The sequence below is a fragment of the Protopterus annectens genome, chromosome 16.part0, assembly GCF_019279795.1.
Source record: "Protopterus annectens isolate FY-2018-M chromosome 16.part0, PAN1.0, whole genome shotgun sequence".
Lineage (NCBI taxonomy): Eukaryota > Metazoa > Chordata > Ceratodontiformes > Protopteridae > Protopterus > Protopterus annectens.
Window position 1 is genome coordinate 803,155,684 of NC_056750.1, and position 24,650 is coordinate 803,180,333.

A 24,650-nucleotide genomic window follows, 5' to 3' on the forward strand; every position below is an offset into this window, starting at 1 on the left:
GAATAAATCTAATCTTAAGCAGTTATGTCAACAACATTATAGACCAGGTTTAGGTGTTTGTATGGGGACTACATATTGTGGCTACTGTAATTTTTGTGAATATGTTATGACTACTGACATAGTGACTGAGAAATTGTAGGGGACACTCCGATATTTAGATTCAAGAATAAATCTAATCGTAAACAGTTATGTCAACAACATTATAGACCAGGTTTAGGTGTTTGTATGGGGACTACATCTTGTGCCCACTGTAATTTTTATGAATATGTTATGACTACTGACAGGTTCACACATACAGACACTGGACAGATGCATAGGTTCAGGGTGTCAGCTAATTGCAGTAGTTTGCATGTAGTATACTTGGCAATGTGCCAAGGTTGCCCCTCGTTCATTGTCGGTAAGACAGACAAATTGTTCCGGCATAGGATGAGGGAGCATCTATATTACATCAGGGTTCAGTACATGCAAAATGCATTAGCAAAACATGTTCTAGCGTTTGGGCAAGAACATCACTTTAAATTTATGGTCATAGACTATGTGTAGCCCATAATTAGGGAGGGTAACATCAGAAACAATACAGAGAGGAAAGAAATCAACTGGATAATAAGGCTGAAAGCTGATAAAGGCTATGGCCTTAATGAGAGAGCCTCTATCAAACCTATTTTGAGATCTAGGAGTTTGGTTGTTTCACATTAGCCTTATAAATACACTGAGGGAGTGTCTAGCCTTTTTCACCTTTGACATATATATAGATTTGTGATATTATATGTGATCAGGGTAACACAATAATGTTTTAATGCAGAAGTGAGGTTGGAAATGAACGCAGCTTTGGTTTTCAGATAGGATGAGATATATTGAGTTAGTGCCCATGTCTCCCTTTTGACTCCATGACATTTATGGATAGTGAAATATGTACATTTATGTTCTGTCTAGAAATTGTTCCGTAGGATGTATATATCCTTTGATTGCTCTGAAATTTTACATTTATTTTTATATATAGGTAGAATGGCTAATATGTGAGCTGATTCACTCTGAATGTTTTAGGTAGAATAGTTTTAATTTTGAATGTATGCTCAATGACGTGTAGTGTTTCATTTAAGGTTTTGATTATGCACTGTTATATCTGTTATAATGACAGTTTTTTAGTGCAATGTTCAGGGATAAAGTATGTATATTTATTGTTTTATATTGTGTTATCTGGCAGCAGGTAGAAATTAAGTTGTTTCCCCTTAAATGGTTAAGCGAAGGGCTCACCCTTGACTTTTGCAGTATTTAAAGACCAACTGTAGCATTTCAGTTTTTAAGGTCTGACGAAGCAGTACGTGAAAGTGCTAACCCGTTGGATTTATGTGAATAAAAGATCTTTGCTTTTATACACTCTGAGTATCTGGATAATTCACGTGAGCGTGGTCGCCTCACACGTGGTGCTGTCGTTGGACTTACTCTTTTCTTCATTTTCTGTGGTGAGGCGTTAACTCTGTTGGGAGTACTTTGTTGTTGTTTTTATATATATATATATATATATATATATATATATATATATATATATATATATATATATATAAAACAAACGAAAATTATAAACAAAAATACCACGTATTGGTTAAAGACTGCGAGCAGAAAAAAACAGTTCATAAAAATAAAATCAGAAACTAGCTCGCAGTCACCCCAGGCAGTCAGCAAACAAATAGTATAAAAAGCAGTCACGTCTCTTCAGACCCTGGTTCCTGGGATATCAAATCCAAATGAAGTATAAATTCACTCTCAATTTAAAACACAAAGTAGCAGTTTTATTCAGGTACACAATTGGCAAGCGCTTTCGCTATCGAGCTTCATCAAGCCTATAACAGTCAAATCTAAAATGAGGCTTATATAAAAAATTCAAAAAATGTCAATCAACACAATTAATGAAATAGCCCCTTAAAGGCATCAGCTTCATAAGACATTTCATGAATCAACAAAAATTGAACAGATGCATTTTAAAATTCAACCATATCTAAATATATATCTATATATATATATATATATATATATATATATATATATATATATATATATATATATATATATATACATATACACACACATACATAAAAAACAATTATGTATGCATATATATAAAAAAGGACATATATCGCTTACTTAAAAACAAATACATTTATACTACATAAAAATATCATCATAAAAGGTTACGAGTCCTATTCATCAAAAATCACACTATATCTATTTTCTGTGTCTCCTATTTTTAAGGGCAGGTCTAAGAGGGACCCTATCATTGAGACCTGGGGGGATGTGTGCTTGTGTTTTTATAATCCATTTTGTCTCAGCATCTTCAGTATAATTCCTAACATAAAACTGCTACTTTGTGTTTTAAATTGAGAGTGAATTTATACTTCATTTGGATTTGATATCCCAGGAACCAGGGTCTGAAGAGACGTGACTGCTTTTTATACTATTTGTTTGCTGACTGCCTGGGGTGACTGCGAGCTAGTTTCTGATTTTATTGTTATATATATATATATATATATATATATATATATATATATATATATATATATATTTATTTATTGTTTATTGACATCTGTTGACTGGGAAAGTCCACAGGGTCAAAACCCCATTTTCAGTGGAGGTCCGGGGAGAAAACCTCCATTTACAAATCCAAGAAGTGTTTAAGATAATGTTATATTTACAGAAGTACCCACAACTTTTTTACACAAATTTTTTAAAGATTAGAAATGCAAGTATTACGTTTTATGCAATTATATATATATATATATATATAGAGAGAGAGAGAGAGAGATGGAAGGATGTGTATGTATATATATATATATATATATATATATATATATATATGTGTGTGTGTATACATACAAGTACATGTGTACAAAAACATTGTGTGTGTGTAATGGAGAACTACATTATATGTCTGTGTGTGTGTACTTTGTCTAAAGAAAAACAAATTAGAATGGAAATTTTTTGTAACTGTATATGTGTGTCTACACATAAACGCACACAGATGTGTGTGTGTATAAAAATGTATGTAGCCTGTAGAATACTATATGTGGGATGCAGTACTGTGTTTAAATGCACGTCTGACTGTGTGTGCGCATTTAAACACAGTTAAGTACTTCTGATTTCCTTTTCTTAACATTTTTAATGCATGAACACACAGTAAACTTATGTTAAAATAAATTCAGCTGTATATTATGGTTGCCACCAATGGCCCCATTTCCTTTGTGGACTGTAAAATTCTCATGCACTCTTAACAATGTAAGGACTGACTCATAGTCCGTGGGAATCTCTTACCATGGATCTGCGTGTACCAGATATGCATCTCCCTTTGGGAAGATGCCACAAAAAAGCATAAAAGACCTTTTGTGAACAGTATCAGTGCACCTAGTTGATAGAGTTCCCACCGGTCTGTCTTTCTGCGGTTCTGTCCTGGGGGGGGGGGGTCTTGAAAATAGTAAATGTGTTGATACTTTATGAGAAAAGTTTTTTTTTCTGACTTTTCTCTAAATGTCACAGAAATCTTTGCTGCTTCATTTACTGGCTTGCAAACAAAATAATACATAGCACTGCAGCATATCCAGCGAATAGTTCTAGAGAGTTCACTCAAGATCTACTTTGACAGAGCTAACATGTTTAGAACATCACATCAGTTGTTTGCAGCAAACAGATTGGGTTGGCCTATGGGAATGCTAACTATTCACAAATGGTTGGCATTTATGTTCCTTTTTTATTTTGGTGATATTAGTAAACCTCTGCAGAGTTCATCTGAAGCATATTCTGCTAAGAGAAGTGTTAGAATCTGCACATGTCTTCTGTATGACTCAGTTGGACAGTTCTGAGAAGACTATGCATTTACCACATATTAAAAACACTATATTCCCAGTGTAAGATCACAGCAGGTTTTGCAAGCCAGACCTCCACGACATTAAGGATGGTACCTTCTTCCATGAGTGGATATGTGATTTGGTATTCTATCGTGTGAGGATCTGGGGAGATGAGCGAGGCAAAAAGCATAGTAGAGTAATGTGAGATACTTACTACAATAGTAGAGATTACACCCCACTTCTTTCTCTAAGGTTTCTTGCCTTAGGTCCTTATTTGCTTTGTTGTTTGCGCAATTTTGTTTGTTCTTGTGTGTGGGATAAAGTGAACTAGTCCATGAACTGTTTTTGGCCATGATCAAGGTTAGATATCAGAGGCAGTGTTTGTAAGAAGATAGGTACATGTCAGGTGTTACACACTGATAAAACTAAAGTACTTGGTGCAGGTAACCTTTTCTAAGGTAATCATTGCAACACACATGTGGCAGTTATATCACTCAAGATTTAAGATATCATTAAAGAAATGGAATATAATGAAATACATAGTGCCTTTTGCAGGCAACATCAGTTCTCAAAAACTTCCAGCATGACAAAACCGAAATGGTATAACATAAAGATATTGCTTCTCACTGCTAGGTGCCTTAACAAAAAACTCCACACCCTAAAGGCAGTCCTTAACTGGAACACATCTGTGTATGCACTGTTACAGAGACCTCCTTCTAGACTATTGAGAGCATCCCATCAGTGCAGGGTTTCAGTGCCTACCACACATTCATGCCCACAGCACTGCATTAAGGCAGTAAAGGAAGCAGTGCCTCCATATTTGTAAAAAAAAAAAAAAATTACCTTCAGACTAGTTAGACTTGATAAAGGTCTGGTACTCCTCTGCATTTAACTTGCCATTAACAAGACATCTTGTCACATAATGGCTAACTATAGCACCCCCTCTGTGTCCCTCCTCAGCTCATAACTCCTACCTAGCTAGAATGAAGTTACAGTGCATTAAGCCAAACACCGTTTTCTTAGGGGATTTCAGCTATCCTTCCATTAAATGGGAAACACATACATCCTCTAACATGTATGCCCAGAAATTTCTGGACTTCATCAATACAAGCTGTCTGGATCCAGCTAGTTCATACCTAATCCAGGGGCGATAAAATACTGGATTTGGTCCTTAACCAGCATGGGTCAGCTCTGCTTCTTACCTGTTGTAACTCCCTCCATGGTGAAATCAGACCACAGATCAACCATATTCATCTTATGATTGAAGACAGAAGCATTCTGCAGTACTTCAGTTTTAAGAGATTATACCAAGGCTAGTTTACCTAAACTGAATGATAACCTGGCTAAATTCAACATCTTCTTGCATTTTGATGACCCCTGGGCTTATGCAGAATCCTTTACTGCCATAGTTTATGCACATGTGAATAGCTGCATAGATGCACCTGCCCCACTCCTAAGTAAATATAACACTAAATTCAAAAATAAACAGTTGTAGAGGAGCCAAAACATAAACAGGCTCTATAATAAAAAAAGAAAATGTACTGCAAGTAAAAAGAAACGTAACTCTCAAGATGCCAACAAGCTGCTGCTAAACTTAATAGTGAACATTTGACCTAGATCAAATCAAGCAAAGCCAGATATGAGGTCAGTATTGCCATCTAGGCAAAGGACAACAACACCAGAGCCTTCTTTAACTACGTTAGAAACCTTAGAAACAATGTACAGCATTGTGCAGAGCTAATAGTAAATGATATCACATACTGAAGCCCAGAGAACATAGCAAATCCACTAGCAGATAAATTTAACACAACCTCAACCCCCGTCTACGTTCCCAGATCTCACACCAACATCTACAACCCTCTCATATCTTCCATGAATATGTCCTCAAGGCACTATACAAGGTCAAAATCACTGCTTCAGCGGGGAGCTGGATAACATACCAGGCTGCTTACTGGCCAGCCTGAAACAGGACTTGTCAGATCACCTACAGAGACTTTTCATTGTCAGCCTCTAAATGGGCTTTGTGCCAGACAAATGGAGGACAGCAGCTGTCACCCCCTGCATAAAGGTAGGGCATCAACAGACCTGGGAAATTATGGACCTATAGGTCTAACCAGCCTCATCTGAAAGGCCTTGGAAAGGATTTTTATAGAATTAATAAGTAAGGACATAGGTAACTTACAAACTGTTGAGTGTCGACCCAACCAGTTTTGATTTCCCAAGGGTCAATCCCACCTATTTAACCTGATTGACTTCTTTGAGGATGAGGACAAATCAGTAAACACTGCATACCTCGATCTTACAAAGGTGTTCAGTACAGTCACACACACTGGTATCACAGTCAAACTATCTCAGCTAAATATTAATTCCTATGTAACTCATTGAATAGCAAATGCACTCACAAATAGAACCCAGGAAGTTAGGGTGTGCTGTTCTACCTCCTCCAAAAGACCTGTCACTAGCAGTGTACCCAGGGGTTCAGTCGTTGTGGCACTCCTCTTTGGCGTTAAACTCCCCAGAGGACACCAAGATCTTCCAAGATGTCCTTTCACAAACCAAAAGCCTGTGACAATACCATGAACAAAAACAGTATGCCAAAAAATGTATAATAGTGTCCTTCAGTAAACAAGAAGTTCCTTGTACCTATAACATTGACAACACACCACCAAAATTATTTCAGTAGTTAGGGACTTAGTAACCTATGTAGACAGCAAACTGATCACCACATGTGCACTATTGTAAGAAAGTGCTTTAATATTGCACATCTTACTACTAAGGGTATGTATAGTTTGATTACTATTATATGAATGTAAATTTGTCTGTGTCACAAGTGATAATTCAATAAAGGTGTTTGGGGGGGGTATGCAGTCCAGGTCCAGGGATGTGATCATTCCACTGTATTCCGCACTAATCACACTGAACACTGAGTGTAATGCCCCCTTGGTATATACCTGTCCAAACATTTGACACGGTTTGAATGCCCACAATGCTTTCTTACTAAGAAATTAAGGGCCTAAATCATAAAAGTTATGCAAACCATCTGAAAGCCTTGTCCCTCTTGTCAGTACCATATAGGCTACTGAGGGATACACTCTGCCTTGCTTAGAGAGCCTTAACACACCCTATCCTTTCAGACCTTCTGCATGTTCACAAATCCAGTGGCGACATAAGCACTTGCTAAGAGATTTAAATTTCTTTTGCAACATAAATAGAACATGCTGGAGGGATGGGGTGTGTATGACAGAGAGTAGCACTTTGGAACTGTCTTCCTGTCCACATAAAGCAAAGTAGTTCTGATACTCTATTCAAACATAATCTGAACAAATGGGTAATGACAGCTTTACTCCTGATTTAGCACCCTCGTCCCTCATGGATAAGGGGATGCATGTAAATATGCTGTTCATCACTGGGTTGTTCATACTTAAAATAAGAGCTAAAAGCTACATGGTAATGAATGGCTCTGATTATGAACCTAAGAACATTTATCCTTGTTTGTCCAGAGTCGGAGTACTTGCACAAATTGTACATACTAAGTCAAGTTTATTGTGTGTTACCTTGAATGAGTATAGTCTAACAGAAGAGATGAGCAAGGACTAGTCTGCTGATGTAGTGTAAAATAACCCATGATAGGAGGCTTTAGGGGCTGCAAACTATCAAAGGTAGTAGCATCTTCAAGAAGCTCATTTTAAATTAAGTGATTAACCTAACCATGTTAGCCTGTTCGAAAGGAGAATCTACCAGATGTGGAAAAGACCTTTTCACCCAACCAGAGCTAGATATGTGACCATTGCTTTGAGATATGAAATCTTATGTTAATGTTGAAAATGTTGAGGTTGATAATAAGAAGGAAGTTCAGGTTCAGAAGTTTGTGTGTTAATTAAACATCTCTCTCCCTGTGAAAGGGTAACATAGCATCTAGAGGTGATAAGTAAATAAATGCATAAAATAACTATTAATTATTTATTTATTATTGATTGGGTGGTCCAGATGAACGTGCCGTCCAAGATTTCTGTTTGCATTATACTGGTGTTACATTCCAGACCAAGTGTAATGATGCATATAATGCATATTGTAGTTTGAGATGTAGTATGTTCTTCACTGTGGCATTCCTAGCACCCTTCTAAGTTCTCCGTCATATGCATTCTGGAGGTCAGTTTCAGGGTACCGTGTTATCTGAAGAGATTAGCATGGCTCACAGCTTTGTTAGATAGATCAGAGACCTTCAAAAGGCTTCATCACAAAGTTGATGAAGTGATCCAGATAAAACTGGTAGTTTTTCCTTTGTTAACCACAGGCTTCCTAGCAAAGAATCAGGCTCAGTCACCCTCAAAATCTTGTTGTAGCTGACACTGAATAACAACAGTCGACCAAGTTAAGCAATCCCAGCATGTGACGTCTTTAGTGTTACGCTGAAGGTTGATTGACTGGTGTGTAATTATAAGATGCTTTCCCAACTATCAGATGACATACCTAAATAGGGCCTAGGGATAGGAAGTTACTGTGATGCAGCTTGGCAGATTGCAAGTGACTTAGCAGTGAGGGGGTTGGTTTTGTATGATTTATGATTACTGAGAGAAACAGTAGTGGTTTTTAACGGGAAGTGATGGTATAGATCAACATTGTTGGTAAGCTTCTCAACAAGATCTGGTAGCGATTTGTTGTATTCTGACCCACAGGCCTAAGTCATGTTTTTTTCCTTTTGAGGCCCTGACTTGAGAGCATGTTTCTTAGAGTCTGTTTGCCTGGTAATTGGGAATCTATCTGTGTAAACCAATAATCATACACTCTGGGAAGGGTTGCCCATCAATCTGAAGAAATCTGTGATTAAGGCAATACTTAGGGTGCTGTTACTCAGATATGAGACTTTGGAGCAATGCAAACTGTTTTGAATAAGGATTTATACAGTCTTTCAAGATTCATTACATCAGCTGTCTGCTTCATTGAAAACTGGAAGCTTTCCCTGCAGTTGTGCAAGTTTGGAAGATTGTTTTTTTTTTTGTTTTTTTTTATAATTTCTTTATCCTTTCTTGACCAGTTTAGTCCCACTAGGTTAATAGTGGGGTCTGGCTTTATTGACCTAAAATTGTCTATTAAAACAATGAAACAAGTCATGGGCATTCAAAATCTCCAGTTAGCTTAAACACCTGATGTTCATAAGGATCATTTGCATATATCCCATGTGCCTCTGATGCAAGAGGTTTGGGAGGTCACTCAGTGGAAGCTCTAGCTTTGCTGGAGTTTTCATTTTGTTTTTACTGATTGTTTTTTTCAGTGACCATCTCACTCTTTGTTTTCATTTGTTGTTTGGGATATTTTTGCACTGACGCTAATGATAATGGACATCAGCTAGGTATAACACCCCTGTGTTTCTAATGCTTGGTTAAACACACTACTTGTGCTGTGCTGATGAGGTCATAAGGCCGAAATATGCATATCCACAGCTAGTGGGGGGTTGGCTTTATTGGCCCTAAACTGTCCATTAAAACAACGAAACAAGTCATGGGCATTCAGAATCGCCAGTTAGCTGAAACACCTGATGTTGATAAGGATCATTTGTATATATCCCATGTGCCTCTGATACAAGAGGCTTGGGAGATCACTCAGTGGAAGTTCTAGCTTTGCTGGAGTTTTCATTTTGTTTTACTGAAAGCCTGAAACATTGGAACTTTCCCTTTAAGACACACTGCATCTGTGCTTGCTTCTTCAGTATGATGGATGCACACTTAACTTTCTGCTTTTCTTGTGGAATTCAAACATACATGCTGCTGCCATGAGTTCAAACATCTGAGAGAAAGAGAGGTGGTAGTCGACTGCTGTTTTCTGAGAGAGTTGTGTGTGTGTGCATGCGTATGTGTGTGCGTGTGAGAAATGCTGTAGTTAGGGTTGGTGGCTTAATTAATTAACTTGCTCAGGCTCAAACCCTGTACCTTTGTTACAGGAGACAAGTGCCTGAATACTCTACACCAGCTATCAGATTCCAGACCGTTCACTTAATAATCAGTGGTGCATTTAAGGAATTGTGAGCTTTAAGAGAAGAGAAATTTACTGTTGCTCATGCTAAGTCTGTCTTCAATGTGCAACAGTTTTGTTTAGCAAATGTCTGTCAGTGTTTGTAGTATAGAATTTGAAAGCAGTGTTAGCAGCACAACAGGTAGCATTCTTGCCTTTGGTGTAGAAGGCTGTGGGTTCTACCATGTAGATAGAATGCTGATACTGCAGTTTCAGGAGGGATGATTGTGTCCTCCTTTGCATGATGCCTAGTAACTATGAAACTGTTGTTGGTTTGCCAGCCATTTCCTATTGCAAAATTACCAGCTTACCTATATATATTTTTTTCATGTAACATAGGCAATTTGTTCTTCAAGGCCAGCAGGCACTGAATTTGTAAATAAAACACAGTGAAATGTAAATGTTTGCCAGCAGCATCCTCTTCATTAGTTACAGATCAGTTGAATGTGGAATTATTCAGATGACTTCTGCAGACATTGTGTATATTTACTGATATTGGTGGAGTGTAATGACAGAAGTTTGAGTGGCCTTTTATGGTTGAAATGTTCTGAAATGGGTAGTTTTGTCATTATTGGTTCAAACATTTTGTTTCATTTCTTACTGGAAAAATGTTCAAAACAACAAATTGAAAACACAATCTAACAAGTAGTGCTGTAATGTAAAAGGAATATAATTTAACAAAGTCAGAAAAGTGAATCAAAAAGCACATGTATGCATGCATGGTCCTACAAATGTGTGTAAAGGGCTATGGTTTGAAAATATTCCAAAGGGAAACTTAATTTGCCACTGGCCAGATGCATTTTCTTTGAATGTGGGTTTCAGTACCGTTTCAATGAATGTGAGTTTCAAGGGCAGATATGTTTACTGTTCATGCTAAATCTGTTTTCATTGTGAGAGAATATTGTTTTATTTAGGAAATGACTGTCAGTGTTTGTGCTGTAAAATTTGAAGTAAGTTTTAAATTAAATCCAAATATCTGTAATCATTATGGAAGTATATGTACACTGACAGGTTTGAACGGTGTTTGTGGCAACTGGGGAGGAAAAAAAACAAGTAATGGTTCAATGGAATGGCTGAGGGGTTGGGGTGGGCAAGCTATTATTTCAAGTGAACAGATTTAATATATTATTTGATGGCTTACAATATGGGCAACAAGTCTCATTTTTGGATATTAATTTATGTGGGATAAAAGGAAAAAATATTATTACGAGTATTCATAGAAAATTTGAATCAGTTAATGAATTTTTAATGGGCACTAGTTGTCACCCTAGGCATACTATTGATTCATTGCCCTATGGAGAATTTTTAAGAATATCTAGGTTGTGCAATGAAGAAAATAATTTTATGAAAGAAATTGAGCAGACTAGGAATATGTTTATTAATAGGAAATATGATGTTAGATTAGTTGATAAAGATATTAAAAATATATTTGATATTAGATGTAATAATAATAGAAAAATTAAATTATTTAGGAATAAAAATATTAATATAGTGACAAATAGTACAGATCTAGAGAATTTTTTTATAGTTTCCACATATAATGTTCTTAGTGATAATATTAGGCAGTGTATTTTATATTTTTGGGAATTTTTGAGAAATGTTGTTGAATTGACAGGTTTAATTAATAGGAAATTATTTTTTTCTTATAAAAGGGGAAGGAATATTAAAGATATGTTAGTTTACACTAAATTTATTAGACCTGAGGTCAGACTTCCTTTACAAATTTATGTTAAGGGCATGAAGCTTTGTGGGAAATGTAGTGCATGTTCGTACACAGTGAATTCTTTTTCTTGTATTAATATCATTCGCTTTATACCCAATGGTGTTTACAATTGTAGAACAGAGGGGGTTATTTATGCTATAAAACGTGGATGTAATAAATTTTATATTGGACAAACAAAAAGAATGTTTAAAGTGAGGCTGTTGGAACACTTAAGGGATATTCGGACAAATAAAGATGAAAGTCCTGTGGCCCAACATTTTAAAGAATGTCACAATGGTAGTTCTGTGGGCTTAAAAGTGACCATTTTGGAACATATTTTAACAGATGATTTTGATAAAGAAAAAGTTAAATTCATGCTTTTAAGAAAGGAAGCTATTTTTTATTTTAAAATATAATACTTTGATGCCTAAAGGTTTGAATGTGGAATTTTGTTGGAAAAGTATTCTCTAAATTGTATTATGTGACTTTAAATTTTAATTAGTTTAATTAATTGTTTGTTCATTAATTGGTAGCTGAGTGTGTATATATATTGTGTAAAATGTATTAGTTATTACTCCTTGAAGGCTGATTGTGGCCGAGGCGCTAGAGAAATAAACTGTCTGACTGCTCGGATTCTTGTTTTTTGTTTGTGGTGAATCAGCTTTGTGCTTTGGTGCTACTTTTTGTGTTGTATTTCATCATTTGTGGGCAAGCTATTACCCTGCCTAGGACTCTCTTTGGCCATGATCCGGCTCTGAGCAAGGTGATATCTGAGGTTCAAAACCATAATGTTATGCCCAAATCAGGTCTATATCACTACATCGAACCGTCAGTTCAGCGAATGGCATTTCATCGGAAATGCCATTCATCAAATTCTACTCGTGGCGAGGCTGTGCCCCCCACACCCCTTACTGATTGTATATACCAACTCCAAGATCGCAGTACATTGAGGAAAGGGCAAATTTCCCTATCCTCACTGTACTGCGATCTCAGTATGAACAGTTCGACGAACGGCATGTTTGATGCAAGTGCACTGAAAATGCCATTCGCTGAACTGATAGGGACTCACCTAACTCATAGCAGTAGAGAAGAATTTCCTCTTCTTGAAGGTTTCTTTCCTCTAGGCAGGAAATAACAAGGAGAAACACAATGCAGCCCTTTATAAAGTGGATTACCTAATCAGTAATTTCATTGGTGGTTATCAGTTGGGGAGCTCTGAAACCTTTGTTGTGTAATACTGGCTTCTGTAGAAGATACTGTGATCATGTGCCCTCCTGGAAGAGTTCTAATAAATCCATCATTGGGGTGACAACTTGCCCATAACACCCAGTACTTAAACCCATGTACAGTATAAAAAATACAACTTTTCATAAATGTCATTTTCAGTTTTATAGTAATGAAAATGTTTTGCACTTGTATGCGTACTTTAAAGCAGTTAGTTGTAAAAGCACACACACAATATTATGTGCAGAGTGTATGCAGTATTAACCCAAATTGTTGTCATGTGATGGTTTATCAAAGCAAATAGTTCATTACTGGAAATCTTCAAAAGCTTGGTTTCAGATGGTAATGGATAGCAAAGTTTGTGAGCCAAGCAATGGTATGTTCTAAGCTCCAAATAAATATAATAATTCCCAGGGTGGTGTGCCCTCAGTTTTCTTACATCAAGTTATTGTGCATGGAATATTCCCTCCTCCTACTCTTTGTGGCATTATTTTACTTATTTTGTTTATGTATGTATTCTAAAATCAGTAAGTTTTTCCAAACATCAGATCCTAATTTTGTTTTAATATACTTTTTTAAAATATCTGTTTGGTTGTCTACGTTTAGACCTAAGTAATAGATCAGAGTTATGTACACAAATGTATGTACGACTTGGGAGTTTTTCTGTTGCTTTGCTTCAGCTGTGTTTGCTGGGAGGGAATTTATAACGTTTCATGTTTATCCATTTACTCTTCTGTAGGAAGAAGGTTTGGAGAAGGAGCTGGTTGAGCTGTTGACCCATATATCCGCAGAGAAGTACTTGCCTATATTTGCCCATCATCGTATCACTATGGGGATGCTGAGTTGTATGACCACACAGGATTTGCAGAAGGTTTGAGCTTACTTGCCTTACCATCTATCTAAAAATGCTGAATATTCATCCATTTAATTTTTTCTGTGTTTAAGGAAGCTAATTTTTAGCCTTAGTTTTGTTGCTTTTTTTTTTTGTTGTATAATTTCACTTTAGTAGCGTTATCTGTGACCTGTAACTATTCAGACATTTTTGTTTTGACTATCTATTTATTGGTAGTCTGGTTATTCATTTGTAGGTTATGCCAGTATTTATACTTAAAGACAGACTAAAGAAAAAAAAATCAAATTGAAAAAATGTCACCTTTAAATACCTTGAACATTTTATCTCCATGTGTAGCTGTGATTGACATATACCCAACACCTTCCTGTCATGGCCTGATTCACTCACATAAGATGTTCTGTAATGTTGTGATGGCTTGTTGTAGGTATTAGTGTTGCATTTGTGTTCTGTGTTACTGTTGTATATTGTCAAGGGAATGTTTTATGATGCAGAAACTTTCCTACTGTTTTCTGTAGTTTCAACTTTGTTTTTCAAAATACAGGGGCATGTCAAGGTGCCTCATAACTGAATAACAGTAATACAAAATCTTTGTAATGGGTGACCTCATCCCACTGTAGCAGATTTTTCATCAGCTACTACCATCAGCAATACCAGTAATGGAATTCATGGTGGTATAAGGGTGGGGTGATCGTAACTTTCCTCACATTTACCTCTACAGAGTAGTAAAATTGACCAGCTCTGTAGCAGGAGTGGGGTTGTTATAACAGTTAAGGATTTTACCTTAAAAGGTACAGGGTATTGATTTTGACCTCAGATTGCTAGAGTGAAAATGGACCAGGATCCACCAACGGAAACTCGTACACGAGGGAATTGTAAAAATCTTTTATTCCACAAAGAAGGTTAAGCGCTTTCAACTAGATACACTAGTCTTCTTCAGAGCCATTAAAAACAGCACAAATCCTAGTATATATACCCAGAGCAGTTCAAAAAAGGCGCCAAAACTTTTAAAGGTGTAGCTCAATAAAACTACTTATAAAACACTCAATATAATACATGCACTGTTAATCTTGTATACACTAAGATCAAATATATATGTAGGACTGTATGTCAATACATCAATTGTTGACATGACATGTCATATAAAAACATATAACTTGTGCAATATAGTAATACATAAAAAAATATATATAATAAAATAATAATAATAACCTAGCAATGTAAAAAAGGTTATACACAACCTTCTAGTAAAAAATTACTTAGTAAAGCTGACTATAAATATTGAGGTGTGTAAAAAAAAAAAGTCACAATCCTCAAAAATATGTAAACTCCTTTCTATACTACAACCTTACTAAGAAAGTGCCAAGAAGGGTTTAATGCTGATGAATTCATTCAATCCAGGAGGTCTGGTGGCATCCAAAAAAATCTGCCACTTACTCTCTAAAGCAGCTAATTGCATCTTCCAGTTACCTCCAAAAACAGTACATTGTATATGATCTATAATGGCAAAACGAAATGAATGTTCTTCCCCATACTCAGAAATATGCCTATATAAAGCATTTTTGTTGTCTTTTTTCTGGATGCGGTAATAATGTTCGTATATACGTTTTTTCAAATTTCTTTCGGTTTTGCCAATGTAGAACGCAGGGCAAATCACACACGTAGCCAAATAAATCACCTGACTAGTGTTACAGTTCCCTGTTCTAGTCTTGATAAGTGTGTTGTTAGTGTCTTTGAGTCGAATATCCTTAGCCACATAAATGTGGTGACACTGTTTACATCTTCCACATTTAGTGGTGCCTTTATATATGTCTTTTTTATCTGTATCTTTACCAGTATTCTCCAAAATTCTCTTCAAATTAGCACCTGTCTTGTGCACAAATCTAGGTAAGGGTCCCACTATATGGTCTAAGTTAGAAGCTGTGATGATGTCCCAATGTTGACGTAAGATGTCTTGAATGAAATGTGTGTATGGAGTATATGTCAATATACAAGCTCTGCCAAATGATCTATTTTCGGTACCTTTTCCTTCCGACCTAGCTGTATATTTACCTAATAGGGGTGGATATTTGTTCCCCCATTCTTTACGCACATACTCTGTGACATCCCGAACCATTTTGTCAGGGTACCCGCGGTTAAGAAATAAATTCTTAATAGTCTCTATTTCAGATCTCATGGTACTTTCGGTTGACGACATTCTTACTGCGCGGATACATTGCCCCTTAACTATATTTTTAAAAATGTGTGGTGGATGATTACTGGTAAAATACAGATAATCATTAGAGAAAGTAGGTTTTCGATAGAGCTTCGATGTAAAGCCACTGGTATCCAAACCAACTAAAACATCCAAATATGGTATATTGAGATCACTGGTGTTGTGGGTGAATTTTAAAAAAGCAGATGAATTGTTGAGGAAGGCCATAAATTCCTGCAACCTCTCAGCTGAAGCCTGCCACAAAATAAAGATGTCATCCAAATATCTAGCATAAAATTTTATGTCGGCATAATAGTTGCTTTTGAATAAAGTCTCTTCCTCCCATTCAACCATCACAAGATTTGCAAAAATCGGGGCACAGGAAGCTCCCATAGCAACTCCCTTTGTTTGTTTGAAGTATTCCCCTTGAAAGGTGATATAATTATGTTCCAACACCAGTCCCATCATATCACATAACAAAGAAATCTTGTCCCAACTAAATCCTGAATACTTCCGTAGACTGTTGGAAAAATATTCCAATCCCACATTGCTAGGGATGCATGAAAACAAGTCCACAACATCTATAGTCACTAGGACAAGACTAGTTTGCCAATAATCCTGTGTTAATTTTCCCAGGAAGCTCCACGAATCTTTCATAATGTGTGGGATGGCCCCATAAATGTGCTTAAGCTGATGGTCGATCCATTTACCTAAATTAAATGTTTTGGATTTGGATCCTGAGATTATTGGTCTAAATGGAGGTTTGTCCAAAGATTTGTGTATCTTGGGGATCCCAACAATTCTGGCCAAAACTGGATAATCATTCTTAAGATAAACATACGTCTCATTAGTAATCCTATTATCTATAAGATATTCTTCAATAGCTAAGTCTATACGATGGTGCCCAATATTAATCTGATTGATGGATACAGTTTCGTAAACCTCAGTTTGATGGAGAATGTCGTATATACTTGAGATGTATTTTTCCGTCTGAAAAAGAACGATCCCTCCACCCTTATCGGGTTTCATGATCCGAACGTCCTTGTTATGTAGCACTTTATTCAAACAACTCTTCTCTATCTGAGTTAAGTTAGTCACTGGGTCATAGTATAAAGAATGTCTGTTCCTAATATCCCTGTGTAATCTATATAAGTCCTTACACACCAATTTCTCAAAATTGAGTATGCTAGGATGAGAAGTAGGTATATATGTGCTTTTCTTACTTAGTTGGTTGTCCACCATCTTATCTGTCTCATCCACTTGGTTGTTAAACACAATGGCTAGATTCAATTTGCGACAAAACAGTTTGACTTGTTTAATATTGTCTACTAAATCACTACGAACAGTGGGAATGAATTTCATACCTTTACACATAACACTAATAAATTGTTCATCAACCTCCACGTCAGTGTAATTATACACATTGAAACCCTCATACGAAGATAGAATACAAGGATGTGTGTGCAAATTCGCTGAAAATCCCTGTATGATTTCCAACTTGGGTAGTTTGCATATTGGAAGGGATCAATGTGGGGGAGTCAGCCTTAAATAACCCCTCCCCTAAAATACCACTGGCACTGGTGTGGAGAATTTCATTTATTTTCTGTGGAGGTTCCACTGTCTGTTTGATTTCATGTGGGAGTATAGCTTCTCCCTCTGAAAATCCCTATGAATGGGTCTAGATGAGTGTATATCATGATCTTGCTCAATGTGATTCCCTTTATCCCTAATTTTAGGCCAAATATAAGCCCTGTTAGTGTTATATAGTTCTACGTCCCTAGCCAGCTTCCTACTTTTTCTCTCAATGATATTATTGGCTTTACCGTCAGCTAAAACAAATTGTTTTTTGAATAATTCTTTTGATGAATCATATTCAATATCACAAATGATAGCCTCATACATACTTTCTAATTGTTCTGCTAACACCACACACTTATCCTGTTGATATTTAATCAATAATTGCATATATGAATATCCAAAACTGTCAAAAAGTCCATTAAATTCTTGCATCACTTCATTACTATATGTAATTCCTAATGGAAGTTTAAAAAAACGTATGCCTTTAGGCACAACTTTAGTTTCCAGACAGTTTTGCAAATAACTCACATCTATTTTAGAATTTTTGTATGCAGTCAATTTCTTTCCAAAATCATAAATCATGTCCTTAAGTGAACTGTATACATGATTTTTATTAGCATGGTTCAATAAACCCTTCTTTCCAAAATCAAAATTCTCATTTTAATCAAAAAAATGTTCCATTAAATCTCTTTCATTAGCATTTTTAAGTAAAAAATCAGAGTTATGTCCTTTTGACACTGTCCGATTAATATTAACAATGGACCTAAAGTCCTGATTAGGACTAGAATTCTTGTATTGCACAGTACCTTTATTGACAAAACCAGACTTCTGTTTGGTATTTCCGTAAGGTTTCCCAGTCTGTATAATTTTAGGTCTAGCCCCAATACGCTCCGCTTTAATGCTGAAATCAAAGGTGAAATCCTGGGCTGGGGTAAGCCGCAAAGGATCGGTAAGGTTCCGTGCATCCTCCAAGATGGTAAAGCGGCCTTGTTCTTTAGGTGTAGCTCCGGACACTACACTAGCGTCCGGTAAGTCAATTGCGCCGTTGGCGGTGAGACCGGCATCTTCAGTCCCACAAAAAACCTCAGGAAAGCCTCGTTCCGGGGTAGGCAACTGCTTCCTGCTACATGCTCGTTCGCAAACATCTGCGGATGAATGAAGCGCCTTCCGTATACCATAACCGGCTTTCCTCTCTCTGCTGATACAAGGCAGTTCTCTATCAACAGGTGCTGCATCGCAAACCTGTGGTGAAAACGACGAACCAGAAGTTTTACCTTGTTTGTCATTGGTAGTTACAAGACCAGTAACTAAGTCAATCAGTTTTTTAAGCTCGCTCTGGACAGCTGTAACTTCAGCACGGAGTCCATTGAATTCCTCCACTAAATGTGGAAGATGTAAACAGTGTCACCACATTTATGTGGCTAAGGATATTCGACTCAAAGACACTAACAACACACTTATCAAGACTAGAACAGGGAACTGTAACACTAGTCAGGTGATTTATTTGGCTACGTGTGTGATTTGCCCTGCGTTCTACATTGGCAAAACCGAAAGAAATTTGAAAAAACGTATATACGAACATTATTACCGCATCCAGAAAAAAGACAACAAAAATGCTTTATATAGGCATATTTCTGAGTATGGGGAAGAACATTCATTTCGTTTTGCCATTATAGATCATATACAATGTACTGTTTTTGGAGGTAACTGGAAGATGCAATTAGCTGCTTTAGAGAGTAAGTGGCAGATTTTTTTGGATGCCACCAGACCTCCTGGATTGAATGAATTCATCAGCATTAAACCCTTCTTGGCACTTTCTTAGTAAGGTTGTAGTATAGAAAGGAGTTTACATATTTTTGAGGATTGTGACTTTTTTTTTTTTTTACACACCTCAATATTTATAGTCAGCTTTACTAAGTAATTTTTTACTAGAAGGTTGTGTATAACCTTTTTTACATTGCTAGGTTATTATTATTATTTTATTATATATATTTTTTTATGTATTACTATATTGCACAAGTTATATGTTTTTATATGACATGTCATGTCAACAATTGATGTATTGACATACAGTCCTACATATATATTTGATCTTAGTGTATACAAGATTAACAGTGCATGTATTATATTGAGTGTTTTATAAGTAGTTTTATTGAGCTACACCTTTAAAAGTTTTGGTGCCTTTTTTGAACTGCTCTGGGTATATATACTAGGATTTGTGCTGTTTTTAATGGTTCTGAAGAAGACTAGTGTATCTAGTTGAAAGCGCTTAACCTTCTTTGTGGAATAAAAGATTTTTACAATTCCCTCGTGTACGAGTTTCCGTTGGTGGATCCTGGTCCATTTGTTTATTTTCAGTTGCTGTTTCCTTTGGGAATTATTGTTTGGTTGCCATGCAGGATCAGGAAGACACCACTGGTGCTTCATTGTCCCGGGAGGAATTCAATGGACTCCGTGCTGAAGTTACAGCTGTCCAGAGCGAGCTTAAAAAACTGATTGACTTAGTTACTGGTCTTGTAACTACCAATGACAAACAAGGTAAAACTTCTGGTTCGTCGTTTTCACCACAGGTTTGCGATGCAGCACCTGTTGATAGAGAACTGCCTTGTATCAGCAGAGAGAGGAAAGCCGGTTATGGTATACGGAAGGCGCTTCATTCATCCGCAGATGTTTGCGAACGAGCATGTAGCAGGAAGCAGTTGCCTACCCCGGAACGAGGCTTTCCTGAGGTTTTTTGTGGGACTGAAGATGCCGGTCTCACCGCCAACGGCGCAATTGACTTACCGGACGCTAGTGTAGTGTCCGGAGCTACACCTAAAGAATAAGGCCGCTTTACCATCTTGGAGGATGCACGGAACCTTACCGATCCTTTGCGGCTTACCCCAGCCCAGGATTTCACCTTTGATTTCAGCATTACTCGGGCACGACGAGAAGCGGAGCGTATTGGGGCTAGACCTAAAATTATACAGACTGGGAAACCTTACGGAAATACCAAACAGAAGTCTGGTTTTGTCAATAAAGGTACTGTGCAATACAAGAATTCTAGTCCTAATCAGGACTTTAGGTCCATTGTTAATATTAATCGGACAGTGTCAAAAGGACATAACTCTGATTTTTTACTTAAAAATGCTAATGAAAGAGATTTAATGGAACATTTTTTTGATCAAAATGAGAATTTTGATTTTGGAAAGAAGGGTTTATTGAACCATGCTAATAAAAATCATGTATACAGTTCACTTAAGGACATGATTTATGATTTTGGAAAGAAATTGACTGCATACAAAAATTCTAAAATAGATGTGAGTTATTTGCAAAACTGTCTGGAAACTAAAGTTGTGCCTAAAGGCATACGTTTTTTTAAACTTCCATTAGGAATTACATATAGTAATGAAGTGATGCAAGAATTTAATGGACTTTTTGACAGTTTTGGATATTCATATATGCAATTATTGATTAAATATCAACAGGATAAGTGTGTGGTGTTAGCAGAACAATTAGAAAGTATGTATGAGGCTATCATTTGTGATATTGAATATGATTCATCAAAAGAATTATTCAAAAAACAATTTGTTTTAGCTGACGGTAAAGCCAATAATATCATTGAGAGAAAAAGTAGGAAGCTGGCTAGGGACGTAGAACTATATAACACTAACAGGGCTTATATTTGGCCTAAAATTAGGGATAAAGGGAATCACATTGAGCAAGATCATGATATACACTCATCTAGACCCATTCATAGGGATTTTCAGAGGGAGAAGCTATACTCCCACATGAAATCAAACAGACAGTGGAACCTCCACAGAAAATAAATGAAATTCTCCACACCAGTGCCAGTGGTATTTTAGGGGAGGGGTTATTTAAGGCTGACTCCCCCACATTGATCCCTTCCAATATTCAAACTACCCAAGTTGACGAAATCATACAGGGATTTTCAGCGAATTTGCACACACATCCTTGTATTCTATCTTCGTATGAGGGTTTCAATGTGTATAATTACACTGACGTGGAGGTTGATGAACAATTTATTAGTGTTATGTGTAAAGGTATGAAATTCATTCCCACTGTTCGTAGTGATTTAGTAGACAATATTAAACAAGTCAAACTGTTTTGTCGCAAATTGAATCTAGCCATTGTGTTTAACAACCAAGTGGATGAGACAGATAAGATGGTGGACAACCAACTAAGTAAGAAAAGCACATATATACCTACTTCTCATCCTAGCATACTCAATTTTGAGAAATTGGTGTGTAAGGACTTATATAGATTACACAGGAATATTAGGAACAGACATTCTTTATACTATGACCCAGTGACTAACTTAACTCAGATAGAGAAGAGTTGTTTGAATAAAGTGCTACATAACAAGGACGTTCGGATCATGAAACCCGATAAGGGTGGAGGGATCGTTCTTTTTCAGACGGAAAAATACATCTCAAGTATATACGACATTCTCCATCAAACTGAGGTTTACGAAACTGTATCCATCAATCAGATTAATATTGGGCACCGTCGTATAGACTTAGCTATTGAAGAATATCTTATAGATAATAGGATTACTAATGAGACGTATGTTTATGTTAAGAATGATTATCCAGTTTTGGCCAGAATTGTTGGGATCCCCAAGATACACAAATCTTTGGACAAACCTCCATTTAGACCAATAATCTCAGGATCCAAATCCAAAACATTTAATTTAGGTAAATGGATCGACCATCAGCTTAAGCACATTTATGGGGCCATCCCACACATTATGAAAGATTCGTGGAGCTTCCTGGGAAAATTAACACAGGATTATTGGCAAACTAGTCTTGTCCTAGTGACTATAGATGTTGTGGACTTGTTTTCATGCATCCCTAGCAATGTGGGATTGGAATATTTTTCCAACAGTCTACGGAAGTATTCAGGATTTAGTTGGGACAAGATTTCTTTGTTATGTGATATGATGGGACTGGTGTTGGAACATAATTATATCACCTTTCAAGGGGAATACTTCAAACAAACAAAGGGAGTTGCTATGGGAGCTTCCTGTGCCCCGATTTTTGCAAATCTTGTGATGGTTGAATGGGAGGAAGAGACTTTATTCAAAAGCAACTATTATGCCGACATAAAATTTTATGCTAGATATTTGGATGACATCTTTATTTTGTGGCAGGCTTCAGCTGAGAGGTTGCAGGAATTTATGGCCTTCCTCAACAATTCATCTGCTTTTTTAAAATTCACCCACAACACCAGTGATCTCAATATACCAAATTTGGATGTTTTAGTTGGTTTGGATACCAGTGGCTTTACATCGAAGCTCTATCGAAAACCTACTTTCTCTAATGATTATCTGTATTTTACCAGTAATCATCCACCACACATTTTTAAAAATATAGTTAAGGGGCAATGTATCCGCGCAGTAAGAATGTCGTCAACCGAAAGTACCATGAGATCTGAAATAGAGACTATTAAAAATTTATTTCTTAACCGCGGGTACCCTGACAAAATGGTTCGGGATGTCACAGAGTATGTGCGTAAAGAATGGGGGAACAAATATCCACCCCTATTAGGTAAATATACAGCTAGGTCGGAAGGAAAAGGTACCGAAAATAGATCATTTGGCAGAGCTTGTATATTGACATATACTCCATACACACATTTCATTCAAGACATCTTACGTCAACATTGGGACATCATCACAGCTTCTAACTTAGACCATATAGTGGGACCCTTACCTAGATTTGTGCACAAGACAGGTGCTAATTTGAAGAGAATTTTGGAGAATACTGGTAAAGATACAGATAAAAAAGACATATATAAAGGCACCACTAAATGTGGAAGATGTAAACAGTGTCACCACATTTATGTGGCTAAGGATATTCGACTCAAAGACACTAACAACACAATTATCAAGACTAGAACAGGGAACTGTAACACTAGTCAGGTGATTTATTTGGCTACGTGTGTGATTTGCCCTGCGTTCTACATTGGCAAAACCGAAAGAAATTTGAAAAAACGTATATACGAACATTATTACCGCATCCAGAAAAAAGACAACAAAAATGCTTTATATAGGCATATTTCTGAGTATGGGGAAGAACATTCATTTCGTTTTGCCATTATAGATCATATACAATGTACTGTTTTTGGAGGTAACTGGAAGATGCAATTAGCTGCTTTAGAGAGTAAGTGGCAGATTTTTTTGGATGCCACCAGACCTCCTGGATTGAATGAATTCATCAGCATTAAACCCTTCTTGGCACTTTCTTAGTAAGGTTGTAGTATAGAAAGGAGTTTACATATTTTTGAGGATTGTGACTTTTTTTTTTTACACACCTCAATATTTATAGTCAGCTTTACTAAGTAATTTTTTACTAGAAGGTTGTGTATAACCTTTTTTACATTGCTAGGTTATTATTATTATTTTATTATATATTTTTTATGTATTACTATATTGCACAAGTTATATGTTTTTATATGACATGTCATGTCAACAATTGATGTATTGACATACAGTCCTACATATATATTTGATCTTAGTGTATACAAGATTAACAGTGCATGTATTATATTGAGTGTTTTATAAGTAGTTTTATTGAGCTACACCTTTAAAAGTTTTGGCGCCTTTTTTGAACTGCTCTGGGTATATATACTAGGATTTGTGCTGTTTTTAATGGTTCTGAAGAAGACTAGTGTATCTAGTTGAAAGCGCTTAACCTTCTTTGTGGAATAAAAGATTTTTACAATTCCCTCGTGTACGAGTTTCCGTTGGTGGATCCTGGTCCATTTGTTTATTTAGAGTGAAAATGACCTGTTAGGGTAGTTAGTCTAGTATTCAGTTATAAATCTATGAAGTTATGTTGTACATTTTTATTAGAGTGTACATTTTTGAGTTTTTAAAGGCTTGGTTTGTTCAGGCATATGTACTGCTGTATGGTATGTGTATGCATTTAGGTTTGTGGCAAGCATAAGCCCTAGTGGCCTTGAAATTTGATTTCCATTGCCTCATACTAAAGTTTAAGTGGACTTATTTATTCATTTAGCTCTCTTTTCGACATGTGGAGGTACTGAGACCATTTCATTGTAAAGGAGAGTTTGCTCCAAAGGTGACCGGGAAATTAAGTAATACATGTATCACCTTTTTTACTGCTGTTTATGAGAACTTAAACCTGACTGCATTCCTGCATGTGTTAACTCCTCTCATTTATGTCAGGGAGAGATTAAGATATTGAAACATCCCCTTCCTATGCACTCCTTCCAGTTACCCCTTTCCTGGAG

The 24,650-nt window shown here is 36.5% G+C and overlaps 1 protein-coding gene across 1 annotated transcript in view; it reads left to right on the forward strand.

Moving 5' to 3' along the window:
* Positions 1 to 24,650, forward strand: part of LRSAM1 (leucine rich repeat and sterile alpha motif containing 1) — a gene marked incomplete in the record, with an annotated part of 1,381,442 nt that overhangs the window by 1,149,548 nt on the left and 207,244 nt on the right. The window contains 1 exon segment of the mRNA XM_044058294.1: positions 13,511 to 13,642. Coding sequence (XP_043914229.1) covers positions 13,511 to 13,642 — 132 coding nt within the window.